At 39.9% G+C, this 24,639-nt stretch overlaps 1 protein-coding gene across 5 annotated transcripts in view; it reads left to right on the top strand.

Annotated features, from left to right (window-relative positions):
* Positions 1-1,301: 1,301 nt before the first annotated feature.
* The window catches only part of FNBP1L (formin binding protein 1 like), a 120,855-nt gene continuing 97,517 nt past the window's right edge, over positions 1,302-24,639 (top strand). For 2 of the 5 annotated variants that reach the window (XM_077905486.1, XM_077905485.1), the window contains exon 1: positions 1,302-1,572. In XM_077905486.1, coding sequence (XP_077761612.1) covers positions 1,549-1,572 — 24 coding nt within the window. In that variant the 5' untranslated portion in view covers positions 1,302-1,548. The remainder of the gene's footprint in view (positions 1,573-24,639) is intronic. The other 3 variants (XM_077905487.1, XM_077905488.1, XM_077905489.1) reach the window with 3 other exon arrangements.

Consider the following 24,639-nt stretch of genomic DNA (forward strand, 5'->3'; position numbering starts at 1 on the left):
AAATGGAGGCAGTATAGAAAAATAATGGAAAGAGAAAGTGTTCAGTCAGTGTGTTACAGACTCTTCACTGCATGGCATACTTAAGCATTTAAAAATTGGCCATTGGAAAAGAGTATCTGTGTACTTAAAGCTGGACTTAGAGAAAGGAAGCAAAGAATTCAGCAAGAATGGTGGCCTGTCAGGAAGGTTACTTGCCTTAACCCCCAGAGGGATCACAGCCAGGCAGGGGGGAGGAGGATTGAAGCGGAAGAGATTGGGGCACCTGAGCAGGCCATATAAAGGGAGGAGTTTCAAATGCTGACACTCCGGTTTGGAGAACTTCTTAAGACAGCTGTCATAACACTGAGGAGTACCTTGCTCGTGACTGGACTGAAGTGTGTGTGTGTGTGTGTGTGTTTAGAAGACAAGCCATTAATGCTAAGGCAGATGTTAGGAGTTGCTAAGTGTATCTGGAATCTAATAGTACCCGCCAAGCTGGCTGATCGCAGTTAATGATTGCTCAGAAGGGCTGGGAAGCAACTCCACAAAGAAAGGAAATGGTGGACCTGCCTCCAGGATTCCCGCATTCCGGGCGAGCCGTGTCCGAAGTTGCCGTCGGCTCCTCGCGCTCCCGGGGAGGAATGCGGCTCCCGCCCAACCCCCACAGAGGAGATGCCCCTTCCTCGGCGGGGGCGAGCTCGGTCCTGGTTTCCTGCAGGTGACAGCTCGGCTCACACCGGTCCGTTTCCTTCATCTCTTGTTACGGCAACACCTCAAAAGGAATGCTGAAGGATCTGCCTCTTTCAATGGTTTCCTGACAACTTATAAAATCAAAATCCTATTAAAAATAGGATCGGGGCGCGTTGCATTCATGTTTGACATTTTGGGGACTCCCAAGATCACCTTACCAATCAAGACTTTTAATAAAACACACAAGCACACACACAAATCTCCGACGACGTAAACCCGAGGATTTGCAAGAGGAGCTCCGTCAGGATTTCTCCCAGGTGCAGGACGCCAGAGGCAGGAAGGGAGGAGGACGGGAGTTACCTCATCTGAGGGGTCTCAGGGAAGAGAGAAGGGTGGGGGGCGCCCTTCCCTTCTCTCCCCTTCCACCTCGGAGGCAGAGACGCGAGTGGCGGCGGCGCGGCGGCGGGGCCGTCCGAGCACCACGGGTCTGGCGGGAAGCGCCCCGGCGCGCGAGCCCGCGGAGTGGGAGACCCTCCCCCGGGGGGACGCTGCCCGCGGCGGCCGGGGAGCGCGGGTCCGCCGCGATCCCAGGGTGCACCGCGCCCCGCCCCCTCCCCTCGCCGCGTCCCGCCTCCCCTCGGCCCGGGCCCCCTCCCTGCCGGCTCCGGGAGGCGGGGACGCGGCGTCGGCGGCGGCTTCTCCAGTCGCGTCTTTCTCACTCACTGAGGAGCCCGGCGGTGGCGGCACCTTCGGAGGCAGAGCGGCGGAGCTGCGAGCCCGTCGGCCAGCCGGTTGGAGGTCGGCCGGGACTAAGGGCGGGTCCGACAGACGGACGGACAGCGGAGCAGCCGGACGGCCCGAGTCGCCTCAAGTTCCGCCATGAGCTGGGGCACGGAGCTGTGGGTGAGTCCGGGTGCGGGGCGCCCCGCCGACCGTCGGCGGCCCGAGCGCCTTGGGCCCCACCCCCGCCCCTGGCGCCGGCGGAGGGCGGGGGCTCCACGCTTCTTTGTGTGCAGCCCCCCGCCCCAGTCGGCCGGGATGGAGGGGCTGCGGGCGCGCGCCCCGCCTCTGCGCCGCGGAGGGCTGAGGGCAGCGCCCCGGACGGCCAGAGGAGCGGCCCGCGGCCCCTGCGCCCGCCGCCATCCCCCCTGGTCGCGGTCTCTCCTCCGCCTTCACTTTCCGGACGCCTGGCTCGGTGCCGGGCCGCGCTCCTCTGCCTTTGTAGCTCCCCGCCCGGAGGCGGGGGAGGGGGTCCATTGTCCCGAAGGGGCGCCGTTGGCCGGCAGGGAGGGGGCCGGCCGCGGCCGGCGGCCGGGGCGGGGGTCCCCGGGGCGAGGGCGTCGCCGGGCCCGGACGGCGCGGGGAGCCTCGAGGCGCCGCCCACCGCCGTCGCCCCAGGTAGGGGGAGCCGGGCGGCTTTGTTCGGAGCCCGGCCTCCGGCCAGCCAGGCCCAGCCCACAAACCCGCTTCCCTCTCCCAGTGCGTGTGCTCGGAACCCGCGCGCAGCTGTGGGGACTCCGGGTGGGCCAGCCCCGCTGCCGCCTTGGGCTGGGGCGCCGGGGACGCGGTTGGCTTTTGGAATCTGCCTTAAATTGATGGATCGATGGGAAGCCAGTTTTGCTAAAAAAATAAAAAATAAATTAAAAAAAGAGCGTGGGGCTTCCCAATTGCTTTACTTCCCCTTCCGCTGTTCTTTATCCTCACCGTTCTCCCCGCTTTGCTTTCTTTCCTTCTTGCCTTGCTTGGGCGCTGAAGGCTTCAGACAATGCCCAGCGTCTGGCCAAGTGGCCAAGGTGCGGTTGGACTGTAAGGGGTCGGGGAATTCGCTCCGACGCAGCCTCGCAAGGGTGGAGGTGTGGAGGGCAGTGATTTCTCAGGTGCAGCCGAGGGACCCGGGGCGTGGGGGCGCTGTCCCGAGAGCTGCCTGGCTTCAGCCACTCCCCTTTTTATCCCACCTGTGCACATTTTCCGTGCCTTTTGTTATCGAGGGTCTTGTGAAACCGCTGCAGCGAAAGGGGAGAAAGAACTTTTTTTCCCTCGACGGGAGCAGTTGGGGTGCGACTGAAGGTAGATTGGTTAATTGAAGGGCAAAATGTTTTTTTCGGTTATTTTTCACCTTTTACTCACAGATTGGGAATCTTAGAACTGAAAGAGACTTTAGAGTTCAACTGGTTGAACACTTAGCTAGCTCAGGAATCTCCCGCAACATTCAGGACAAGTGTTTGCTTAGTCTGTAAACACACCACCCAAGAGAAAATATCTCAGACATCCGTTTATTAGATAGCATTAATTGTTCTTATATTAGAGAAGATTATCTAGTAAGTGAATTATGTAAAATTTGAGTTTACACTTGAGATTCTCAAGCATTATTGGTCTTTCGATTTTGTACATTTTATAATTGGTTATACTGCGTCATCAGTTAAAGTAGATGGGTATAGTTTTATTTTCCATTTTTTATAATTAGAAAATATAGATTTTTAAAAAGATTTTATTTATTCATGAGAGACAGAGAGAGAGAGAGAGAGGCAGAGACACAGGCAGGAGAAGCAGGCTTCTGATGGGAGCCTGATGTGGGACTCGATCCTGGGACTTCAGGATCAGGCCCTGGGTTGAAGGCAGGTGCTAAACCACCGAGCCACCCAGGGATCCCTAATTAGAAAAGATTTTTATTTTTACGTGCTTAAATGATCCACGTTTCAGAGGAAGCAAAAATGTACTTAGAATATTTTTTTAAAGTACACATAGGAAGAGTAGAGTTATTTAGATTGAACTTTTAGATTTAAAAAGCACTTCCTGTCATACTACAGAAAAACAATTTTGAGAAGAAACAAAATATTTTAGTGAAGATTAAAATGTGATTTTTGAAAGTTTTTTGTTATAATTTAAAAATTCAATAGTTTCTCAGCAACTTGGAAAGGTAAGTTGTAGAAGAGATGGGGATTTCTTTCTTTTCTTTCTTTCAAGATTTTATTCGTTTATTCATGAGAGAGGCAGAGACCTAGGCAGAGGGAGAAGCAGGCTTTCCGCAGGGAGCCTGTTGTGGGACTAGATCCCAGGACTCGGGATCACGCCCTGACCTGAAGGCAGAGGTTCAACTGCTGAGCCACCCAGGCGTCCCGAGATGGGGATTTCTGTTACCTAAAAAATTATTTTGTATCCTTTTGAAAAATATGAAAAAAGATTTTAACTATTAAAATTTAATGCACCATGTTTTAAACTTTTTAGTTGTTTTAGGATTTGAGGGAAACATTATTAGAAACTGATAGAGAATCAGCTAGTATCATCTGGATGCTTAAACCTCAGATAAGTAGAAATTGGTGTAGAGGGCTATTGTTAGGACCTGGAGAGATCTTAGAAATATTTCACTGGACTTCCTGTTTTTACTGTTCTGTTTTGAATAAGGATATTGTGCTTCCAGGGGATTGTAACAAACACCTACACTGTGCTCTTGTCATTGATGAATTTGAGGTTGGGAGAATTCTCTTGATATTCTGAATTTAGAGACCAGTTCTGTTATTTCAAGTTTAGGATCACATTACTATCCAAAAGGTTTAATTACTGGAAACATGTTACAAAAAAATGATGAAAGCAGTTATGCACTCCAAGTTTCTTAATTATATTTATAGGAGTTTCATTGCTATTTTTTTTTTTAAGATTTTATTTATTTGTTCATGAGAGACAGGCAGAGACATAGGCAGAGGGAGAAGCAGGCTTCCTGCGAGGAGGCGGATTCAGCACTCCCATACTGAGAACCTTCCTGGGATCACGCCCTGAGCCGAAGGCAGACGCTCAACTACTGAGCCACCCAGGCCTGCCTTCATTGCTATTTTGATGCTTCTTAAGTCTTATTTTAAATTTGAGAATAAAGTAATAAAATAAAGAACCACTTTAATACTGACTTTAGGGGACAGAACTAATAGTGATAGATTAAGTGGGTTATGTTGTACTGTGTGGTTGTGAGGGGGTATGAATTAACTGGCAGTAGATTTGAGCTATGCTTCAAGGTATTCCAGGTGCTCCAAATGCGCATTTAAGTAAGCGTTGTATATATGCTACTCAGTTCTGAGTTCTGGGTAATACCAAACAAAGAGGTGACAGTGTCTTCATTATTTCCTCAAGCTGTAACATAATTATAAGATAGTATCTTAAGTGTTGTTTATTGTGTTGATTTCTTAAATTATCACGGGAAGAATGACTGGATCAAAAAGAGGCCCAAGTATGAATCAATGATTTCACAAAGCAATGATTTTATAATTATTACTCGTTTTACAAGTAAGAAAATTAGAGATTGGAGAATTTCTGTGTTTAGTCAATACGTTTTATTTATTAGGAGATACTTTTTTGTGTTTTGAGGAGCTAAATTTCGCCAGGAAAAAAAAATCCGTGTATGGATTGTGTGTGTATAGTTACGAAAAAATATGGCTGAGCACACTACATTCATATCATGATTTATTAAAAAATTTGCTCCCCAAGGGAAATGAGGTGATTCTTCTGGAAGTTAGAAGGTAGCTTCCAATATCTGACTTAATTTATAGGTTCTTATAAACCTTTGTTATGCCTTAGTTTCCTGGTCTATGTGATTTTTTTTTTTAATTTTTATTTTTGGCCCTTGGCTTTAAGTAAAAGCCATTGTTATTTTCATTAAGTTATTAAGTGCATTTGACAAAGGTCATGCTCTTTTTGGAAGAAATTGAAAAATTTGAATTGGATGATAGATTCAGTGGATACCCTCAGTCTTTTTTTAAAAAATACTTTATTTATTCATGAGAAACGCACAGAGAGAGAGAGAGAGAGAGAGAGAGAGAGACAGAGACAAAGGCAGAGGGAGAAGCAGGCTCTATGCAGGGAGCCGGACATGGGAATGGATCCTGGGTCTCCAGGATCAGGCCCTGGGCCAAAGGCTGCGCTAAACTGCTGAGCCACCGGGCTGCCCAGATACCCCCAGTCTTAATCCTTAATGCTTCTTTATCTTTGTCCTCATAGCATTTATATAGCACTTCTGTTTTAATACCTATGCTGTAAGTGTACTAGACTTTTGAGTCTTGGAGTATAGAACTGAATTAATCACTGTTTTCACTGACTAAAACAATGCCTGTAGGTGATCATGCATATTTTGACCAATTGAATTAATAGTTCATTATCCAGAGTATTGATCACTGATTAAAAAGTGCATCTTGGAGGAAGTCATTATGGTTCTGAGGGCCTTTGCAGATGGATAGATTAAGTGCTTTAGATATCAGTTCAAGAATGTCTAAATAAATTGAAACCAAAATTATGAAGTTAAGGTTTAGTGTTTGGGTTAAAAACTTTTATGGTTGGGGAAGAACTAGTAAAAAGCTAGTTCTTAAGACTTTACCTGACTCTTAGCTCTGTGATGTGACTGCAAAAATAGCTGATGAGATCTTAGACCACACTAATAGATTTGTCTAGAAGAAAGCAGTGTGATCCCATTGTAGTCTGTAGTGGTTAGACTATCTGTAATATTGACTGAATGTTACTTCAGATTTTTTAGAAAATCTGTGCATCTCTGTAGAGGAGGTTGACAAAAACTCCTTGTTTATTAATATTAATGGCATTGCTTTTTTCAAGACTATGAAATTGCTGTAGGAATTTAGTTTAAACAATAAGTTATTGAGGTCTGTTACGTGGGACACTGTGAATGTATGGTGAAATTTATGAGGTCTATAATATTGGTCCCGCTGTGAGGAAACTTGCTGTGAGAAAGTAATTTTGAGGTGATACTCTTTCCTAACTCCAAAATATTCCCCTATGTTAGTATCACTGTCCAGAATGTCTTCTGTTGACCAGTAACTCTGAACCCTCCTTTTCTTCAGAGTACACATTCTGGATAATATCTTTTTTATGGGACTACCGTCTTATGTTGCAGTATTTCTTGTACATTCAAACCTTCGGAAAATAGTCATGGTATAAATATTTATATCTTATATGCCATTTTGTTGATAGAATTTGTTGTGTTTAATATTGTATTACAGGTATTGTTCTTAGTTAAGCAGGCTGAGAGTTAATTAAGACACCTGTTTATGCCACCATTCTATCCTGATTGTAGCAAGGTGGAAGCTGGAGAATGGCCTCTAACCTCTGCATTTGCTACTTCCTTTAAACCACTCAGTTCAATTCACCTTCCCTGCCTTTATTTTGGAACACTGATTGTCTTTTTCCTTCCCCCAATCTATAAATGTAAGTTTGGCTGGACACTTAAAAAACCCATTTTACCCAGACACCACCCTCTCCCTCTGCTCATCCCTCTGCTGTGCTCTCTTTCTTTCAAATAAATGAATAAAATCCTTTTTAAAAAAATCTTTTTTTTAAAACCTATTTTTTCCTATATATGAGCCTGTTTGCAGGCAGAAAATAAGATGAGAATAGTAATGATTTATAATTATGGCACCTACAAGTGCTTTTTTACTTATTAGTCTTCAATCTTTAAACATTTTTAGCTCAATAGCAAAAAAGAAAAATTCTATTTTGGAGAACATAGTCATACCTACAGTGTATTAAAAACTAGTGGGAAAAGATTATATAAAGCTTTTGTTTTATAGGAAGCAGTATATATATACACTGTATTAGTCTGGGCTTTGTATAACTGACATACCAAAAAGATATTTGGCATGGGCTTTGAAATAAGGAAGGTTTTGCATATAGGTGGCTAAGTTCCTAGAGGGCAGAGATCATGTCTTATTCATTGCTTAATCATCATCTGATTCATTGCTGTATTTTCCCCTGTCAGCAGCACACTGCCTGGCATAGGGCCTGATGCTACTAAGATCTTTAGTAAATGTTTGCTGGATTGACCTGAATGTAGTGGTTGGGTTTGGTTTGAATTTGAGTAGAGGATGCCTAAAAGTAGGGATGCAGGGTAGATTGGGACCATGCTAAGAGGTTGATTTGACTGAATGGTTGATTTACATTCATGAACAGAGAAAGAGAGAAAGAGAGATGTGTTATTTATTTATTAGCATATAATTAACTCAATTTTTAGACCATTTAAAAGTCTAGAGGAAGTTGTAGTTTGTGATAGTAGAAGGAACTATTTCTTCCTTTTGAATCCTTTGATGGCAGGAGGAAGGATCTCTCCAGGTTTTAAAAGATGAAAGTTTATGACTTAATCACCTCTGTGAGAATATTTGAAGGGTGTTAATTCTTTTAACAATGTATTGGTCCTGATATCAGCTGCATTTTAAAAGTGTATGTTTTTTCTGCAGTTTGTTTATACTGTTTTTCCTTCTTCCCCCATCTGTGGGTTAACATTTTTACTTCTATATCAGTTTAATTCCAGTGCTTTTTCTGAGGCTGAGAGGTGTTCATTGGGAAATGCAGTAAGTTTTGATCCTCCCAGCTTTGCTCTAATTAGTAGCTTCATGAGCTGATTTATGCACTGAGTTTCTCATGTAATAATAATAGAATATTTTGAGGTATCATCTTTAATAGATGGTAGAATGATAGATACTTTAAAATTTCAAATTGTGCTTAAAAATCTGTTGATACAGTTAATATTGTCACCTGTGCTTTTAAGCATTTTCCTTTTTTTTCTTAAGTTGTATTCTGTGATTGCTTTTATGGGATTTTCATTGACAAATTATGAAAACTACCTCTTTCAGACCATTGGGAGATGCTGTAAAGGCGTTTTAAGATGATGTCTGACTGCTCTTTGTAATGTGGGATTCAGCATTTAGAATTTATATAGAGCCCAAGAGAAAGAAATCTAGAATAGTAAGAATAAAAGTTTTTGTAAAATGTCCCTATTGAATTCAAATTAGATATTAAAATTTGGGGCTTAGAAGCAATTTTTCCTTAAGTTCTTGGTGGAAAACTAATCATCGGACTTTCACAATACCTCATGAAATGTGTGAAATATTAGCATTATATATTTGTTGTAATTTGAAAAAATATAAATGTTTATATAGAGTCAGATTTTCCTATTTTTGCTACATCATTATTTTGTTCTTTCCAGAGTAAAAATCATGTTTTGTGTCTGCTGTATCCCGCTGTATACCACAAAATGAATAGACATATAATAGGCACTGAAATACTTGTTGAATGAGGAAATCAATGAGTTGCTCTAACTCTATCATCAGATTATGTTTTGAATACTAAGGGTATTTAGGTTTTTTTCCACAGCATGTATATTTCTTATATCTTTGTTTAACTTTAGGGACCTTTTGTTTTTAAGTAGACCCCACACCGAGTATGGGACTTGAACTCATGACCCCAAGATCAAGAGCTCTACTGACTAAGCCAGCCAGGTGCCCCTTTATGGATTCTTTTTATAATCTGGAGATACAGCTGTTTGTGCCTTTTCATGTGAAATTTTTCTCTTTTATGTCTGAAATTCTCATTTCCTTGATTGTTTGAATACAAATGCTTATTTTTTAGTGATAGCATTTTTATGACCTTTTGGTTTCTAAAAATGAGAGCAGTGAACATCTGTTGGTCATGTAAGAATAATGTAAATTGTCTGAAACTTAATTGGAAAAACATAAAAGATTGGTTTTTAGTGAGTATGAGTGTTAAGTTGATTCTGAGAGATTTTAAACAAACATTAGTGGTGGTTAGTTGAGTTTTTTTTTTCTGTTAGAAATTATAAAAATCAAAATTATTGATAAAGCTATGGTAAATAGCTTTTGAATAAACACAAACTATAAAACACAAACTATAACTTCAATTTTCTAGACTTAGACTATGGACTAAATTAACTTTTTTTTTTTTTTTTTTTAAGATCTTATTTATTCATTAGAACAGGAGAAGAAGGGCAGAGGCCGAGAGAGGAGCATACTCCCCACTGAGCAGGGAACTAACGCAAACCCTGTGACTATGACCCAAGCTGAATGCAGATGCCCACCCAGGCGCCCCCTAAATTAGCATCTTTTACTGTTTGCCAAGGCTCAATGTAATTAACATTTGTTAACTTTTTGAATCTGAAATGACCTTTCACCTCCATTTTTTTAAAGTTTCATTAAGATATAAATTCATACATTAAAGTGTACAAATCTTACCTGTTTGACATTAAGATTTTTAAAAAAATTGAACAACACTTCTGTAATTCCCGCTAGGATCAAGATACAGAAGTTTCCTTCATGCCATTCCCAGTGAATATCCACCTAAAAGTAACTACTATTCTGACTTGTATTGCTTTTGATTACTTTTGTAGGTTTTTAAAACCTCACATGAATAATATCATGCAATATGTATTCTTTTTTGTCTGTCTTCTTTAATTTAACATACTGTGTATGAGATTCATTCTTAGTGGAAGTTCAGGGCTTGAAATTCCCTGTACAGTTGTTGGATTTTGATTTCTGTCCCCATATCTTGTGCTATATTCTCAAAACAAAGATTTTTAGGATTGGCAAACACCTTCAGGGCAAAAGTAGCTTTTATTCCTTTTTTTCCCCTTATTTTTTGCTTGTAACTTTGTAATTCCTTGTTATCTTGGCTCGCTTGTCTTTGATGCCTTACGTTTTTGAAATATATTTTATCCGTATTTTAAAGCTTTTATCCAGTAGAATAGTGATAGGTGATCCAAGAAACCTAGCCTGCTACTTACTATTGGAAACTGAAAATTGTTAACATTGAGTTTTTAATTATTTTGCTGTTGTATTTTTAACTTCTAAGAGCTGTTTTTTCTTAGTGAACTTTTTTTTTTTTTATAAGAAATTTCCATGCCAAGTGTGGAGCCCTGTGTGGGGCTTGAGCTTATGATGCTGAGATCAAGAGCTGAGCTGAAATCAAGAGTTGGATGCTTAACTCACTGAGCCACCAAGGAGCTCCTGTTGTCTAAATGTACTTTTAACATAGCATCCTCTGCTTAACTTTTCTTAGTTCTTTGTGTATACCAAAAATAGGCTTTTGTTTTATTGTGTTTAGTTTTCTTAGGCTTACAGAATATTTGTAGCTTCCAAGTTGCTTTTTTCCTCTTTTTACTAGTTTTGGTTCTGGTTTTTCATGTTAGAGATTAAGTATTTTGTGATCCTAGGATCCTGGAAAGATTTCTGTCAAGATTAGGGCATACTGAGTTCTGATATGCCCTACCGGTAAGATTAGGGTTTGAGCTGTTTGAAGTTTTTGATTCCTTTAAGGGTTCTTGCTTAATACTTACCCCTGGGATTGTTCAGATCTCTACCTCTTTTCCAATCCAATTGTGAAAGCTCAGGAGGTATACTGTAGTCTTTTGAAGTCATACTTATCATTGCTCTTTACAATGCTGGGGACCACAGCTTGATTATTTTTTTTCAACAGGTGCTTAAATAGTTTATTTGTCTTATATAACAAGATATTTGGGGGTAGGCAGTTCCTGGCTTGGGTTCATGAACTTAGCACTTTTAGGATCAGCATCTATGGAACTGTTTTGGACTTTCCTTTATTTGCAAGTTGCAGCTCCAAGTATCATGTCTGTATTTAAGGCCAAAAAAAAAAAAAAAAAGAAAGAAAGAAAGAAAGAGGAACAACATCAAATGTGTCTGCCTCTTTGTCGGGAAGGCAAAAGCTTTCCAGTGTTTTTGCAATAAACTTCCTCTTAGGTCTCACTGTCCATAGCTGGGCACATTGCCACCTGAAAAAAGTAGAGTTCTATAAGAAAGGAAGAAGGGAAATAATTATAAGGTACCTCAAAATACAGAATTTGTGGTGTCTGTCCCCGAGGAATTAATGATTGCTTTGTAGAGGCAAAACACACACATGCATGTACACATGTGTATATTTATTTATGGATATTTGAATAATAGCAAGGGGGTCAAGAATAGGCAGTAATAGAAGTGATGAAGCAGATATCTTAGAGTTGAGGTCTTTTGGAGTCTAACATGGCCCACCATCATTTTAAGAGGCTCGGTGGTAAAGGGCTTATGTGTCTTACCTGCAGTTTATAGCCCATCTTTTGTTTGCCAGACCATGCCACGGTGACATCACCTGCCAGAATAGATGGGTGTTTTGCATACATGGTCAGAATTGATGGTTAGGGCTTGTTGAAGTTTACCTAACCTCAGGCTGAGTAAAGGGCATTGCAGGGACTGAAGAAAGGGTACTGAAATAGAAGTCCAGAAGTTTATTTTGTGAGGAGAAAGTTTTCCTGGATGTTGGAAACAATAAAAATCTCCTGTAATGATCCAAGTCTCTTAGTCATGTAGATATAATACCAAGCTATTAAAATTACTCCAGGAAGTAAGAAGCCATCAGCCTGGAGTTACTGGCACTTGCTTTTCTTTTCTTTATTTAAATCGATGCATTAGCATGGTACATTTCTTAGAAATAATCAATATTTATTGTTAACTAAAATCCATAGTGTAGTTTTTAGCTTAGTCTTACCTAATGTCTCTTTTCTTAAAGATTTTATTTATTCATTTTACAGAGAGCACAAGCAGGGGGAGCATCTATCTATAGGGAGCGTCTATCTATAGACGCAGGGCTCTATCCCAGGACCCTGGGATCATGATCCAAGCTGAAGGCAGACACCCAACCGACTGAGCTACCCAGACACCACCCCTAATGTCTTTTTTCTGTTCCACATTACATTTAGTTGTCATGTTTCCTTAGGCACTTCTTGGCTGCCACTTTTTCAGACTTTTCATGTTGATCATCTTGAGAATTGAGAGGAGTATTGGTCAGGTATATTGCAAGATGCCCTTCTGTTGGAATTTGTTTGATGTTTTGTGATCAGATTGGGTTTTTGGGGAGGATGATCATGTGCCATTTTCATCACATTGTTTCAAAGATACATATTATCAACAGGATTTATTACTGTTGATATTGATTTTACTCACTTGGCTGAAGTAACATTTATCAGATTTCTCTACAGTACAGTTACCCCCCCTCCCCTTCGCTATATTCTTTGGAAGGAAGTCACTGTTATAGCCCACACTGAAAGAGAGAGGAGTTATGCTTCCTTTTTTTAGGGTTGGAGTATCTTATATAATTTCTTTGGAATTCTTTTGCATGGAAAATTTGTCTTTTTCCCCATTAATCACTCATTCATTTATAGCAGTATGGACTCAAGGATATAATCCAATACTGCTTCACTTATTTTGTTGATCAGACTGTTCTGCCTTTGGCCATTGGAAGCACTTTCAGTTGGCTTCTGTGCCCCTGTAACACACCTCCATCAGTAAGGATTAAAAAAAAAGATTTATCGATCTATCTATCAGAGAGAATGTGCAGGGGGAGGGGCAAAGGGAGAGCGGGGAAGCAGACTCCCCACTGAGCAGGAAGCCTAACCTGGGGCTTGATCCTAGGACCCTGAGATCATGACCTGAGCTGAAACTCAGAGTCAGATGTTCAACTAAGCCACCCAGGCACTCCAGTAAGAATTTTTTAAAGGACTTCTTTACTTCTTTGGACTGTAAGATGGTCCAGACTTATGCATATTTTCTGTCCTAGTTCTAGAATCAGCCATTTTTCCAAAGAGCCTGGATTCCTTTTATTGGAGAATGGTATTAGAGACCAAGATAAAGGTGATAGATATGCTTGCTGCTGCAATTTTATTTTTTTAGTCTCTCTCAGCTATAAAACAAACTCTGCTATAAAACAAAGAAATACATGTGTATATACTAAGCTATGTATATGTAGTATATCTATAAATATTTCTTTTTTTTTTAAGATTTTATTTATTTATTCATGAGAGACGGAGGGAGAGAGAGAGAGGCAGAGACACAGGCAGAGGGAGAGGCAGGCTTCATGCAGGGAGCCTGATGTGGGACTTGATCCTGGGACCCCAGGGTCATGCCCTGGGCTGAAGGCGGCACTAAACCGCCAGGCCACTGGGGATGCCCTATAAATACTTCTATGTGTAACCATCTGTGTCTATATTAAGTTAAATATTTATGTCTCCAACTCTATACCATTTGTATATGTATCTTTCTAGCCTCTTCTTGCTTATCTGTAAATTTCCACTTAGGACAACTCCTTTTGGCTGCCATTAATTTGCTTAATTGTTCTTTTTCAATATAGATGTGGTATAGCATTATCAGAATTATTAACCTGCAGCCCTCTGGAGAACAACTTTATCAACTAGAGTACAGTACTTATATGCAGTTCCTTTTCCCTCTAGTTCTACAGACTGGTTACATTTTCACAGTTACTTAGGTTAGCACTATTTATTCCCCCCACCCACTTCAGTGAACTTGTTTCATACATTTATAATACAGTTAGATTTTTTTGTTTTTTTAATCTCGGTTTGTATTCTTTCTTGGGATTCTCTGACTTTCTCAATGATTTTTTTTTTTTTTTTAATTGCATAGATAGGGGCCTGGGTTGTTCAGTTGGTTAAATGTCCATCTCTTTATTTAGGCTCAGGTCATGATGTTAGGGTTGTGAAATCGAACCCCATGTAGATGCAGAGCTTGCTTAAGATTCTCTGTCTCCCTTTCTCCCTGCCCTTGCTATCCTCTTTATTTAAAAAAAAAAAAAAATGGTATAGATTAAAGCTGGTTACTTGTGCTGTGAAGTTCTGCAGGTTTTGACAAATGACTAATGTTACGTATCTAACATTCCAAGATCATAAATAATAGTTTCACCTTTTAAAAATCCCCTGTGGCCTATCTCACCCCCAATTAGGATAGCTACTGTGAAAACAACAGAAGAAAAAGCAAGTGCTGGCAAGGATGTGAAGAACTTAGAACCCTGTGCACTATGGGTGGGAATGTAAAATGGTGCAGCTACTGTGATAAACAGTATGGTGTTTCCTCAGAAGTTAATCATGGAATTACCATGTAACCCAGCAATTCCATTTCTGAGTATTTACCAAAATACTTGAAAAGAGACACAGGCAGAGGGAGAAGCAGGCTCCATGCAAGGAGCCTGATGTGGGACTCGACCCCGGGACTCCAGGATCACGCCCCAGGCCAAAGGCAGGTGCTAAACTGCTGAGCCACTCAGGGATCCCAAAAGCAGGATCTTTTTGTTTTGTTGTGTTTTTTTGTTTTGTTTTTTAAAGTAAGCCCTACATCTGGGACGCCTGGGTGGCTCAGTGGTTGAGCATCTGGCTTTAGCTCAGGGTGTGATCCCTGGGTCTGGGATCAAGTCCTAAATCGGGCTCCTTGTGTGGAGCCTGCCTTTCCCTCTGCCTATGTCTCTGCCTAAAGTGGGGCTTGAACTCATGACACTGAGATTAAAAGTCACACGCTTCATATATGTAGTGAGTTAGGTGGTCTAAAAGCAGGGTCTTTTTTTTTTTTTTTTTTTTGGTATTTTTTTTTTATTGGAGTTCGATTTGTCAACATATAGTATAACACCCAATGCTCATCCTGTCAGGAGCCCCCCTTCAGTGCCCGTCACCCAGTCATCCCATCCACCTGCCCGCCTCCCCTTCTACTACCCCTTGTTCGTTTCCCAGAGTTGGAGTCTCTCATGTTCTGTCACCCTCTCTGATATTTCCCACTCATTTTCTCTCCTTTCCCCTTTAATCCCTTTCACTGTTTTTTATATTCCCCTAAATGAATGAAACCATATGTTTGCCCTTCTCTGATTGACTTACTTTACTTACCATAATACCCTCCAGTTCAATCCACGTTGAAGCAAATGGTGGGTATTCGTCCTTTCTAATGGCTGAGTAATATTCCCTTGTATACATGTACCACAGCTTCTATATCCATTCATCTTTCGATGGGCACCAAGGCTCCTTCCACAGTTTGGCTATTGTGGACATTGCTGCTATAAACATTGGGGTGCAGGTGTCTCGGTTTTTCACTGCATCTGTATCTTTGGGATAAATCCCCAGCAGAGCAATTGCTGGGTCATAGGGTAGCTCTATTTTTAACTCTTTGAGGAACCTCCACACAGTTTTCCAGAGTGGCTCTACCAGTTGACATTCCCACCAACAGTGCAAGAGGGTTCTGCTTTCTCCACATCCTCTCCAACATTGGTTTCCTGTCTTGTTAATTAAAAGTAGGGTCTTGAGAAAGATTTTTACATCCATGTTTATAGTGTTATTCACAGTAGCTAGAGAGTAGAAGCAGTCCAAGTACTGATTGACAGATAAATGAATATGCAAAATGGTGTGTAAATGTAATGTTATTAAGCTTTATTTTTTTTATTTTTTATTATTATTATTTTCTGTCATTAAGCTTTAAAAAAGAAGGAAAAGCTGACCTAAGATACACAAATGGATGAACCTTGAGGACATTGTGGTAGGTGAAATAAGCCACAAAAAGACAAATACTGTGATTCCACTTACATGAGATAGCTAGAGTAGTAAAATTTATAGAGACAGAACATAGAATGGTGGATGCTGGGGGCAGAGGGTAGGAGGAAATGAGCAGTATTATTTAATGGGTATAGTTTTAGCTTTGAAGAAGAAAAGAATTCTGATGGATGGTGGTGATGGTTGCATGACAGTATGAATGTACTTAATACTGAATTGTACAGTTAAAAATGATTAAGATGGGGCAGCCCAGGTGGCTCAGCGGTTTAGTGTTGCTTTCAGCCCAGGGCGTGATCCTGGAGACCCAGGATCAAGTCCCACATCGGGCTCCCTAAGGGAGCCTGCTTCTCCCTCTGCCTGTGTCTCTGCCTCTCTCTCTCTCTGTGTCTCTCATGAATAAATAAATAAAATCTTTTAAAAAAAATGATTAAAATGGTAAATTTTGTCTTATGTATATTTTTACTCCTCTCCACCAAAAAACCAACAAAAATCCCCTATGCTGTTACCTGTTCAGCATAGTACTGCCTACCCAACTACTGATTTTTTTTTATAGACTTTTTAAAAAAAAATAGCAGTTTTAGGTTCGTAGCCAAATAGAGCATAAGGTAGAGATTTCCCATATGTCTCCTGTCCCAAGTGTGCATAGCTTCCCCCATTATCAGCATCTTCCGCCAGGGTGATACATTTGCTACAATTGATGGACCTGCATTGGCAGATCTTTATTACCCAAATCCATAGTTTATGTTAGGGTTCACTCTTGATATTGTACTCCATGGGTATAGGCTAATATATAATGATGTAGCCACCATTCTGTTACCATACAGAGTAGTTTCACTGCCCTAAAAATCCTTGTGCTCCACTTATTCATTCTCCCTCCTTTCTAATGTCTGACTACTGCTCTTTCTTCTGACTTCTCGTAACCCTTAAAAAGCCAGTATTCATTAGGAGTAACTATTTCTCACTCCCAACCTCAGCTTTAGGAAACCACTAATCTCTCTTTCGCTAAGCATTTGCTTATTCTGGACATTTCATATAGATGGATTCCTACAGTATGTGGTGATTTGTACCTGGAATTTTTCCTTTTCTTTTTTTTCTTTTAAGACTCTATTTATTCATGAGAGAGACGCATAGGGAGAAGTAGGCTCCCTATGGGGAGCCTGATGTGGGACTCTATTCCAGGACCCCAGAATCACAACCTGAGCCAAAGGCAGATGCTCAGCCACTGAACCACCCAGGCATCCTGTAACTGTAATTTTTCAATAAGTACAATGTTTTCAAAGCTTATTTATGTTATAGCATATATCATTAAAATTCACTTTTTAAAACAATCATATTTCATTGTATGCATATACCAAATTTTATTAACCTGTTCATCAGTTTTTGGACATTTGGGTTGTTTCTGCTTTTGAGTATTGTGCGTAATGCTGTTATGAATGTTTCTGGATAAATTTTTCTGTGGATAGAAGTTTTTTTTCTTTTGGGCATATACTTGTGTAATTGAGGGATCATATGGTAACTGTGTGTAACTGAGGAACTCCCAAACTGTTTTTGCATTTTACATTTCTACCAGCAAAATAGGGTTCTGATTTCTTTACATCTTGTCAAAATTGGTCCCATCTGACATTTTGATTATAGACATTATGGTGAGTATGAAGTGATATCTCATTGTGGTTTTGATTTTCATTTACTTTATTGACAAATGATGTTGAGGATCTTTTCCTGTGCATTTACATACCTCCTTTGGAGAAATGTCTTATAGCTTTAGTAAATAATGTTCACCTTAATTTGGTATAGTAGTATGTATTAGTAAAATATAAATAAAAACAAGTATTGGTGACAGTGGTACTTGTATTGAGAACAAAAGAAATTTAATTGCAATGCTAAGAAGATACTGTATTTATATTTGAGGCTTTTCATTGAACTTGTCAGCCACTCTTTCAGACTAAGAGATGTTTGATTTTGGCATTTGTTTATTTGTTTATTAATTTTTAAAAAAAAATTTTATTTATTTATGATAGTCACAGAGAGAGAGAGAGAGAGAGAGAGAGAGAGGCAGAGACACAGGCAGAGGGAGAAGCAGGCTCCATGCATCGGGAGCCTGATGTGGGACTCGATTCCGGGTCTCCAGGATCGTGCCCTGGGCCAAAGGCAGACGCCAAACCGCTGCGCCACCCAGGGATCCCTTGTTTACTTATTTTAAAAATTTTATCCATTTATTACATAGAGCACAACCAGGGGGAGCAGCAGAGGGAGAGGGAGAAGTAGGATCCTAGGACCTTGGGAACATGACCTGAGCCAAAGGCAGACACCTAACCTGCTGAGCCACCCAGGTGCTCCAATTTTGGCATTTAATTTGAGAAACTTAAAATACAAGTGTAAATGTTAGCTATGCTCTCTTTTACTTTTAAGAAGCTTCTCATTCAACTGGAACTCCACTTAGCTTTCTTCCCTTAGCTCTGACCATGATGACAGTGCTTGTCATTGTCAGGTAGAAACTTCATGTTGTTCGATCTCAGTAGTTTCAGCTATGAAAGGCTAGGAAAGGTGGGGTCTAGGAGATATTTAAAAATAATGGAAACTTCTGTATAATTCATATATGACCTTTATTCTAAGAAAACTAATAGCAGTATTCTTTTTTAGTGATGCAAGATTACAAATACTGCAGTGGTATTTATTATAGATGGAATGTTAGTTGTTAACTGAAGTTACATTTTTGTTTTTCTTAGTATTTTGACTATATTATCTAGTTTGAGTTACCTAAGTGTAAGTATTTTCTTTTCCTTTATCCTAATTGTTTCTTTTGTTTTCTTTCTTTCTGTCTTTTTTTTTTTTTTTTTAAGGTTTTATTTATTTATTCATGAGAGACACAGGTAGAAGGAGAAGCAGGCTCCATGCAGGGAGCCCGATGTAGCACTTGATCTCGGGTCTCCAGGATCACACCCTGGGCCGAAGACAGTGCTAAACCACTGAGCCACCGGGCTGCCTGCTCCCTCCCTCCCTTCCTTTCTTTTTCTTTCTTTTTTTAGATTTTATTTATTCATGAGAGACACAAGAGTGGTAGAGACACAGGCAGAGGGAGAAGCAGACTCCCCATGGGGAACCCGATGTAGGACTCAATCCCAAGACCCTGGGACCATGAACTGAGCCAAAGGCAGATGCTAAACCACTGAGCCACCCAGGCACCCCTAGGTTTTTGGTTTTATGCGTATCTTGATTCTAGATATCAAGAAAAATTTAAAATAGAGATCATTTCAGATTCTTCTTGTGAAAACCCAAAGTGGCCTTGACTGTAGTCCTCTATGGAAATCGCCAAGCTTTAGAGTGCAGTTTCTATTCTAGGTCTTGGAAGAGACACAGTGCTACTGTTATCACTAATTCCTTTATTTCTCCAGTCTCTCTGATAACTTTTTTTTTTTTTAAGAGTTTATTTATTTATTCACAAGAGATACAGAGAGAAGCAGAGACATAGGCAGAGGGAGGAGAAGGTTCCACGCAGATAGCCCAATGTGGGACTCGATCCCAGGACTCTGGAATCATGCCCTGAGCTGAAGACAGACGCTCAACCACTGAGCCATCCAGGAGTCCCTCTGATAACTATTTTCTACTGAGGAATTGGAGGTTCAGAGAAAGGCATCAAAGAAAAGAAGCCAGATATGGGAATGAGAAGCTATGGAGAGAGGCAGAAGAAGCTAGATACAGAGTACACAAAGTAGCTTGGAAGAAAATTCCCAATGGCTACCTACTACCTTAGGACAAGGTCCGAAATCTTTAAGAATGATCTATAGGGCTCTGCCCATCATTTTTCTAGCTTCATCTCATACCAGTGTCCCCTACTACTTGTAAGCCCCAGCCAGGTATACTGGCCTCTCAGTAACTCTAATAAATGACTGAATCACTGTGGTAAGATTTTTTAAAACCTGCTCCCCAACCCCACCTTAGACCCAGTAAATCAGAATCTCTGGAGGAGACCAGAAATCTGTTTTGTTTTAAAAGAACAAGGATGTGTGAAGAACCTTCCACAGAGAAGACTTCTCAGACACTTTAGACTAGATACATCTATGACACTTTTCCATAGCACTTATAATAATTTGCTGAATATCCATCCTCCCAGCAGGATGGTAAGCTTCTTTAGAGCAGGGACCATGATTGTGCTGTTTCCCCTTCTGGAATCACTGTCTACCTTTAATACTTCTCTGGACCAGTAGACTGCATCAGTGGGTTCCCTTGCCCTTTAACTTGGGTTCAGTTAATGAAAGGTACAAGCAAGATGAAAGTGAAGTCAAGGTTTTTATTCCAGCAACTCCATCCCTACCAATTAACTGTAAATCCCGTATGTTCCTCTACTGAAGGTCAGATACTATCAGGCAGCCCTATCTTAAGACGCCTGCTTACAAGTCTGGTTATTCCTTTTCCTTTAAGACTTACCTAAGTAATAACAGCTCCCAACTGTTAATAGCTCCAGGATAATGCACTTTCAACTGAGTAGGCCCATATCTTGATAAATAGTATCTTTATTAAACTCTCCTCATTTAATCTTCTGAATGTGCTGTTTCCTACCTGGGCCCTAACTAATCTAATGTCCATTCAAAGACATGCTTAGTTGATGATAAGACATTCTGATCAGTATGGCAATTTCTGTAAGGCAGGGCCAGATACAATGCTTCCTACAAAGTCATCCACAAATGTTTGTCGGCTATATGCATGACCCTAATAAAGAGTTTAGAAATGGTTAGGTAAATTAGATCCATTAGAGGCACTTAGAAAAAAAAAGGTTTTGGAGTCACACAAAGCTGGGTTGGAGTTTAGCTTTGCATAACAAAGGTTAATTTGTCTCATTAGTTCCGTCATCCAGAAAATGGGAATACCACCACTTAATTAGTTGAACTAAGTGGTGGTATTGAAAATACCAAAATAGTTGGCATGAAAATAAAAGAACATTTATCAGGGTGCCTAGCACACAGACACATTCCAAATTCGAAGTTCTTCCTTTCCCCAAATTCAGCTCTTTCAAAAAGACATTTGACCAAATTATCTAAAATGGCTCATTATCCCTTCTTAATTTACTTAGCACTCTCCTTTAAAATAACTTATTAAGATAATACAGCAAGATAAAATAATTTTTAAAAAGATGAGAAAAATGAAGAGACATTTAAAATGATACCAAGAATGAATTTGTAAACAAAATGCAAATAAAAAAATCCCATACACTTGCTAACAGTGAACCAGAAATCTGACTGTAAGTTTTCTAACAAAGTTCAAAATGAGAAAAGTCACAGGAAGCGCTTTCTGTACAATAAAAAAGCTTAAGAGAAATTTCTCCCATGAGTCTCATAGAGCACACACTGTAATGCAGTGGGCAATAATCTAAACAAAGCTTTTATCATAAACTGGCAAACTGTTAGGACCTTCAAAAATAATCTCTTTGCACATACACTGATGGTAATTCAATATTCATGGTAAAGACTGAAGGCTTTCTGGATGCAGAAAGAGACCTGAATTTATATCCTAGTTCTGTACTTACTAGGAAGTAGTTTTGAACAAGACGCTTAACCTCTCTGAGCCCCCAAGAAGATAAATTGCCTCAAATATAGTAAGCATTCAATAATCATTGATTACTCCTAGTAGTATTACTAAAAGCAATTCAATGAGAGTGGAAAGGGAATATGATGCAGTTCAAGTACCAACGAGTTTTTTAAAAGCCCTCGTTTAATGTAAGTACAGATTTTAGAACATGTAAAGCAATGGTTCTCAAATTTGGGAATTATCAGAATCATCTGGGGTGTTTTCTAAAGTACAAATTCCTGGGCTTCATTCCCAGAGATTCTGATCAAGGAGGTTAGAGTAAAGCTTGGGAGTTTGTTTTGTTGTTACTGCCTTTAAATTCCCAGGATGATTCTAATGGTCACCTAGTTTTAAGGCCTGCTAATTAACAGCAGTGTTTTTCAGCCTGGGATAAGAGAGCCACCATCACCAACAAAGTTTTATAAAACTCCAGGTGGCTGACCAACCAACACCCCCACAACATTTAATGAATCAGAATCTCCAGGCCAAACTGGCCAAATAATCAAAAGTTTAGTGAAACTAGAGAGGAGCTGTTGTTGTTCAAGGGTATAAAATCCACAAAATAAATCAATATCCTCTAGACTATCAAGCGTTGAATGCAGAAACAGATCAACATTTTACCTAACCAAGAAACATGTCTCTCGTGAATAAATAAAATCTTAAAACACCCAAAAGCTATAAGATGTATGAAATATATAGAGCTACAGTTTTTTTTAATATTTATTTATTCATGAGAGACAGAGAAAGAGAGGCAGAGACACAGGCAGAGGGAGAGAGAGAGAGAGAGAGAGAGAGAGGCAGAGACACAGGCAGAGGGAGAAGCAGGCTCCATGCAGGGAGCCCGACATGGGACTCGATCCTGGGCCTTCAGGATCATACCCTGGGCTGAAGATGGTGCCAAGACGGTGCCAAACTGCTGAGCCACAGGGACTGCCCCTAGAGCTACAGTTTGAAATGAAAGAAGTAAAACATAACTTTTAGAAACCGTAAAGGTTTGAGATTCTCATATTCTGGAAAAAATTTTCATTATTTATTTATTTTTTATTTATTTTTTATTTTTTTTATTTTTTAAAATTTTTATTTATTTATGATAGTCACACACAGAGAGAGAGAGAGAGAGAGAGGCAGAGACACAGACAGAGGGAGAAGCAGGCTCCATGCACTGGGAGCCCGATGTGGGATTCGATCCCAGGTCTCCAGGATTGCGCCCTGGGCCAAAGGCAGGCGCTAAACCACTGCGCCACTCAGGGATCCCAAATTTTCATTATTTAAAAGACAATATTTAAAAAAAAAAAAAAAATAAAAAAATAAAATAAAAGACAATATTTTGTGTATTAAAGAGACATTCTGGGCACCCGGATGGTTCAGTGATTGAGCATCGATGCCTTCTGCACAGGTTGTGATCCTGGGGTACTGGAATGAGTGCTGCATCAGGCTCAGCAGGAAGTCTGCTTCTCCCTCTGCCTTTGTCTCTGCCTCTCTCTGTGTCTCTCATGAATAAATAAAAATCTTACAAAAAAAACCAAAACATTCTGAGCCATTATTGCATTTGAAAGAAGTATTTTGCATATGTACAAATGTTAGGTAAATAAGAGGTGGACATAAAAGTCCATTCAAAGTCTTGTAAAGGATAAAAACCTGCTATCCATAAGAAATGGTGCCTAAGAATGAGTACCTGTAAAATAACAAACATTATGAATAACCATAACTATTTTAATTATTCTGTTCAGTGAAAGGAAACAGTAATACAGTTTGTTGTTAGCTTTATAAAGTTGTGAAATAAAATAGCTAAATCAGAAATTCTGGTACTTGTATTTATTAAAGTGACTTCTCCATATTAATCTGTACCTTGCTACCCAACTGAATTCTATTTTTTTGTGTGTTTTTTCAGTCATTTTCTTGAGTTTTACAGGTATTGTAGGTATCATATCTTCAAGTAGTAATACTCTGCCTTCACCTTTTGCAATGTTTATCCCTCTAAATTTCTTTCTCTAATTTTATTAGTATATTTCTGCATTAAAATATCACATGACAGATCAAACACCAACACTGTAATAGTAATGCACAAATAGTATGTGTAATTCAGTGTTTACTTAAAGGATTTGTTCTGCTCTTGGTAGACTATAAATTCTAAGATTTAAATTTTTAGTGTCTTTCACCTAGACTAGTGTCATTTACTACTAGATCTTAAACCCTGAAGCCTTTTTCACATTGGTAAAATAGGAGTAATTATACCTACCATCAGATGAAATTAAATGAGATGATATATAAAGCATGCAACGCAGTGTCTGTAACAGGTGGCAGTTTTATTCATCCATTTTAACAAAGATTGGATGTTGAGCCAAGCACCAAGGATATAATGTGAGCAAAAACAGGCATGGTAAAAAGGATAGCAGTTATCAAATAGACCTACAAAGCAATATGTATTATGAAGGAAAGGAACAAAATTCTTTAAGATGATATCGACATCCAAATGCTACTGAACATTAGGTTCAGGGAAGATTTCCCTATGGAAAAAATGTTGACAAAGATCTGGAAAAAAAATGTTTAGAGCGAGTAGGCAACAGATGTATGTGAGAAGGCAGAAGGATGAGTTGAGATAGAGGGTGTAGCAGGTACAGAGGCTCTTTCTCACACGGAAAAAAACAAGAAACCTGCCAGTATGGATTGAACAATACAAACACAGATAAAGATGTGTTGGTTAGGGTTGATGAGGGAGACTGTCATTCACAGAGCATTTATTTTGTTAGTTCATTTACTTATTAAAACAATTTAATATACATATTTTGAAATCTCTGTTTTACAGATGAGGAAACTAAGGCAAATAAGTGGCTTGTCCAGGGTGACACATTTAATAAGTTGTAGATTCTCAATTTGAGCCCAGGCAACATGGCTCCAGAATCAGTGCTCTTAACAGTTGTACAGCATTGCCTGACATCTTACTTCTGTGTTTGGAAAAGATCCCTAGCTCAGTGTGAAAACCAGATTAGAAAATGACTAGAAAGGACATGGAGAAACAAGTTAAGAGACTGCTACAGTATTCCAAGAAAAGTGATTGTAGCTTGGAGTAGAGCGATGACAGGGAAGATGCAGAGAAGTTAGTAGTTTACTATTACACAGGGTGAGTTTATCCTGGGAGAATGAATAAATGAATGAGTCTGAAACACACATATAAACATGGTTGTATGCTGTCTCACTACACAGTGTTTATAAGTAACAACTGCTGAATTATCTCTTGGAATAAAAACTGTAAGGTAATATAA

This window comes from Canis aureus, chromosome 8, assembly GCF_053574225.1.
Source record: "Canis aureus isolate CA01 chromosome 8, VMU_Caureus_v.1.0, whole genome shotgun sequence".
In the NCBI taxonomy this organism is placed as follows: Eukaryota; Metazoa; Chordata; class Mammalia; order Carnivora; family Canidae; genus Canis; species Canis aureus.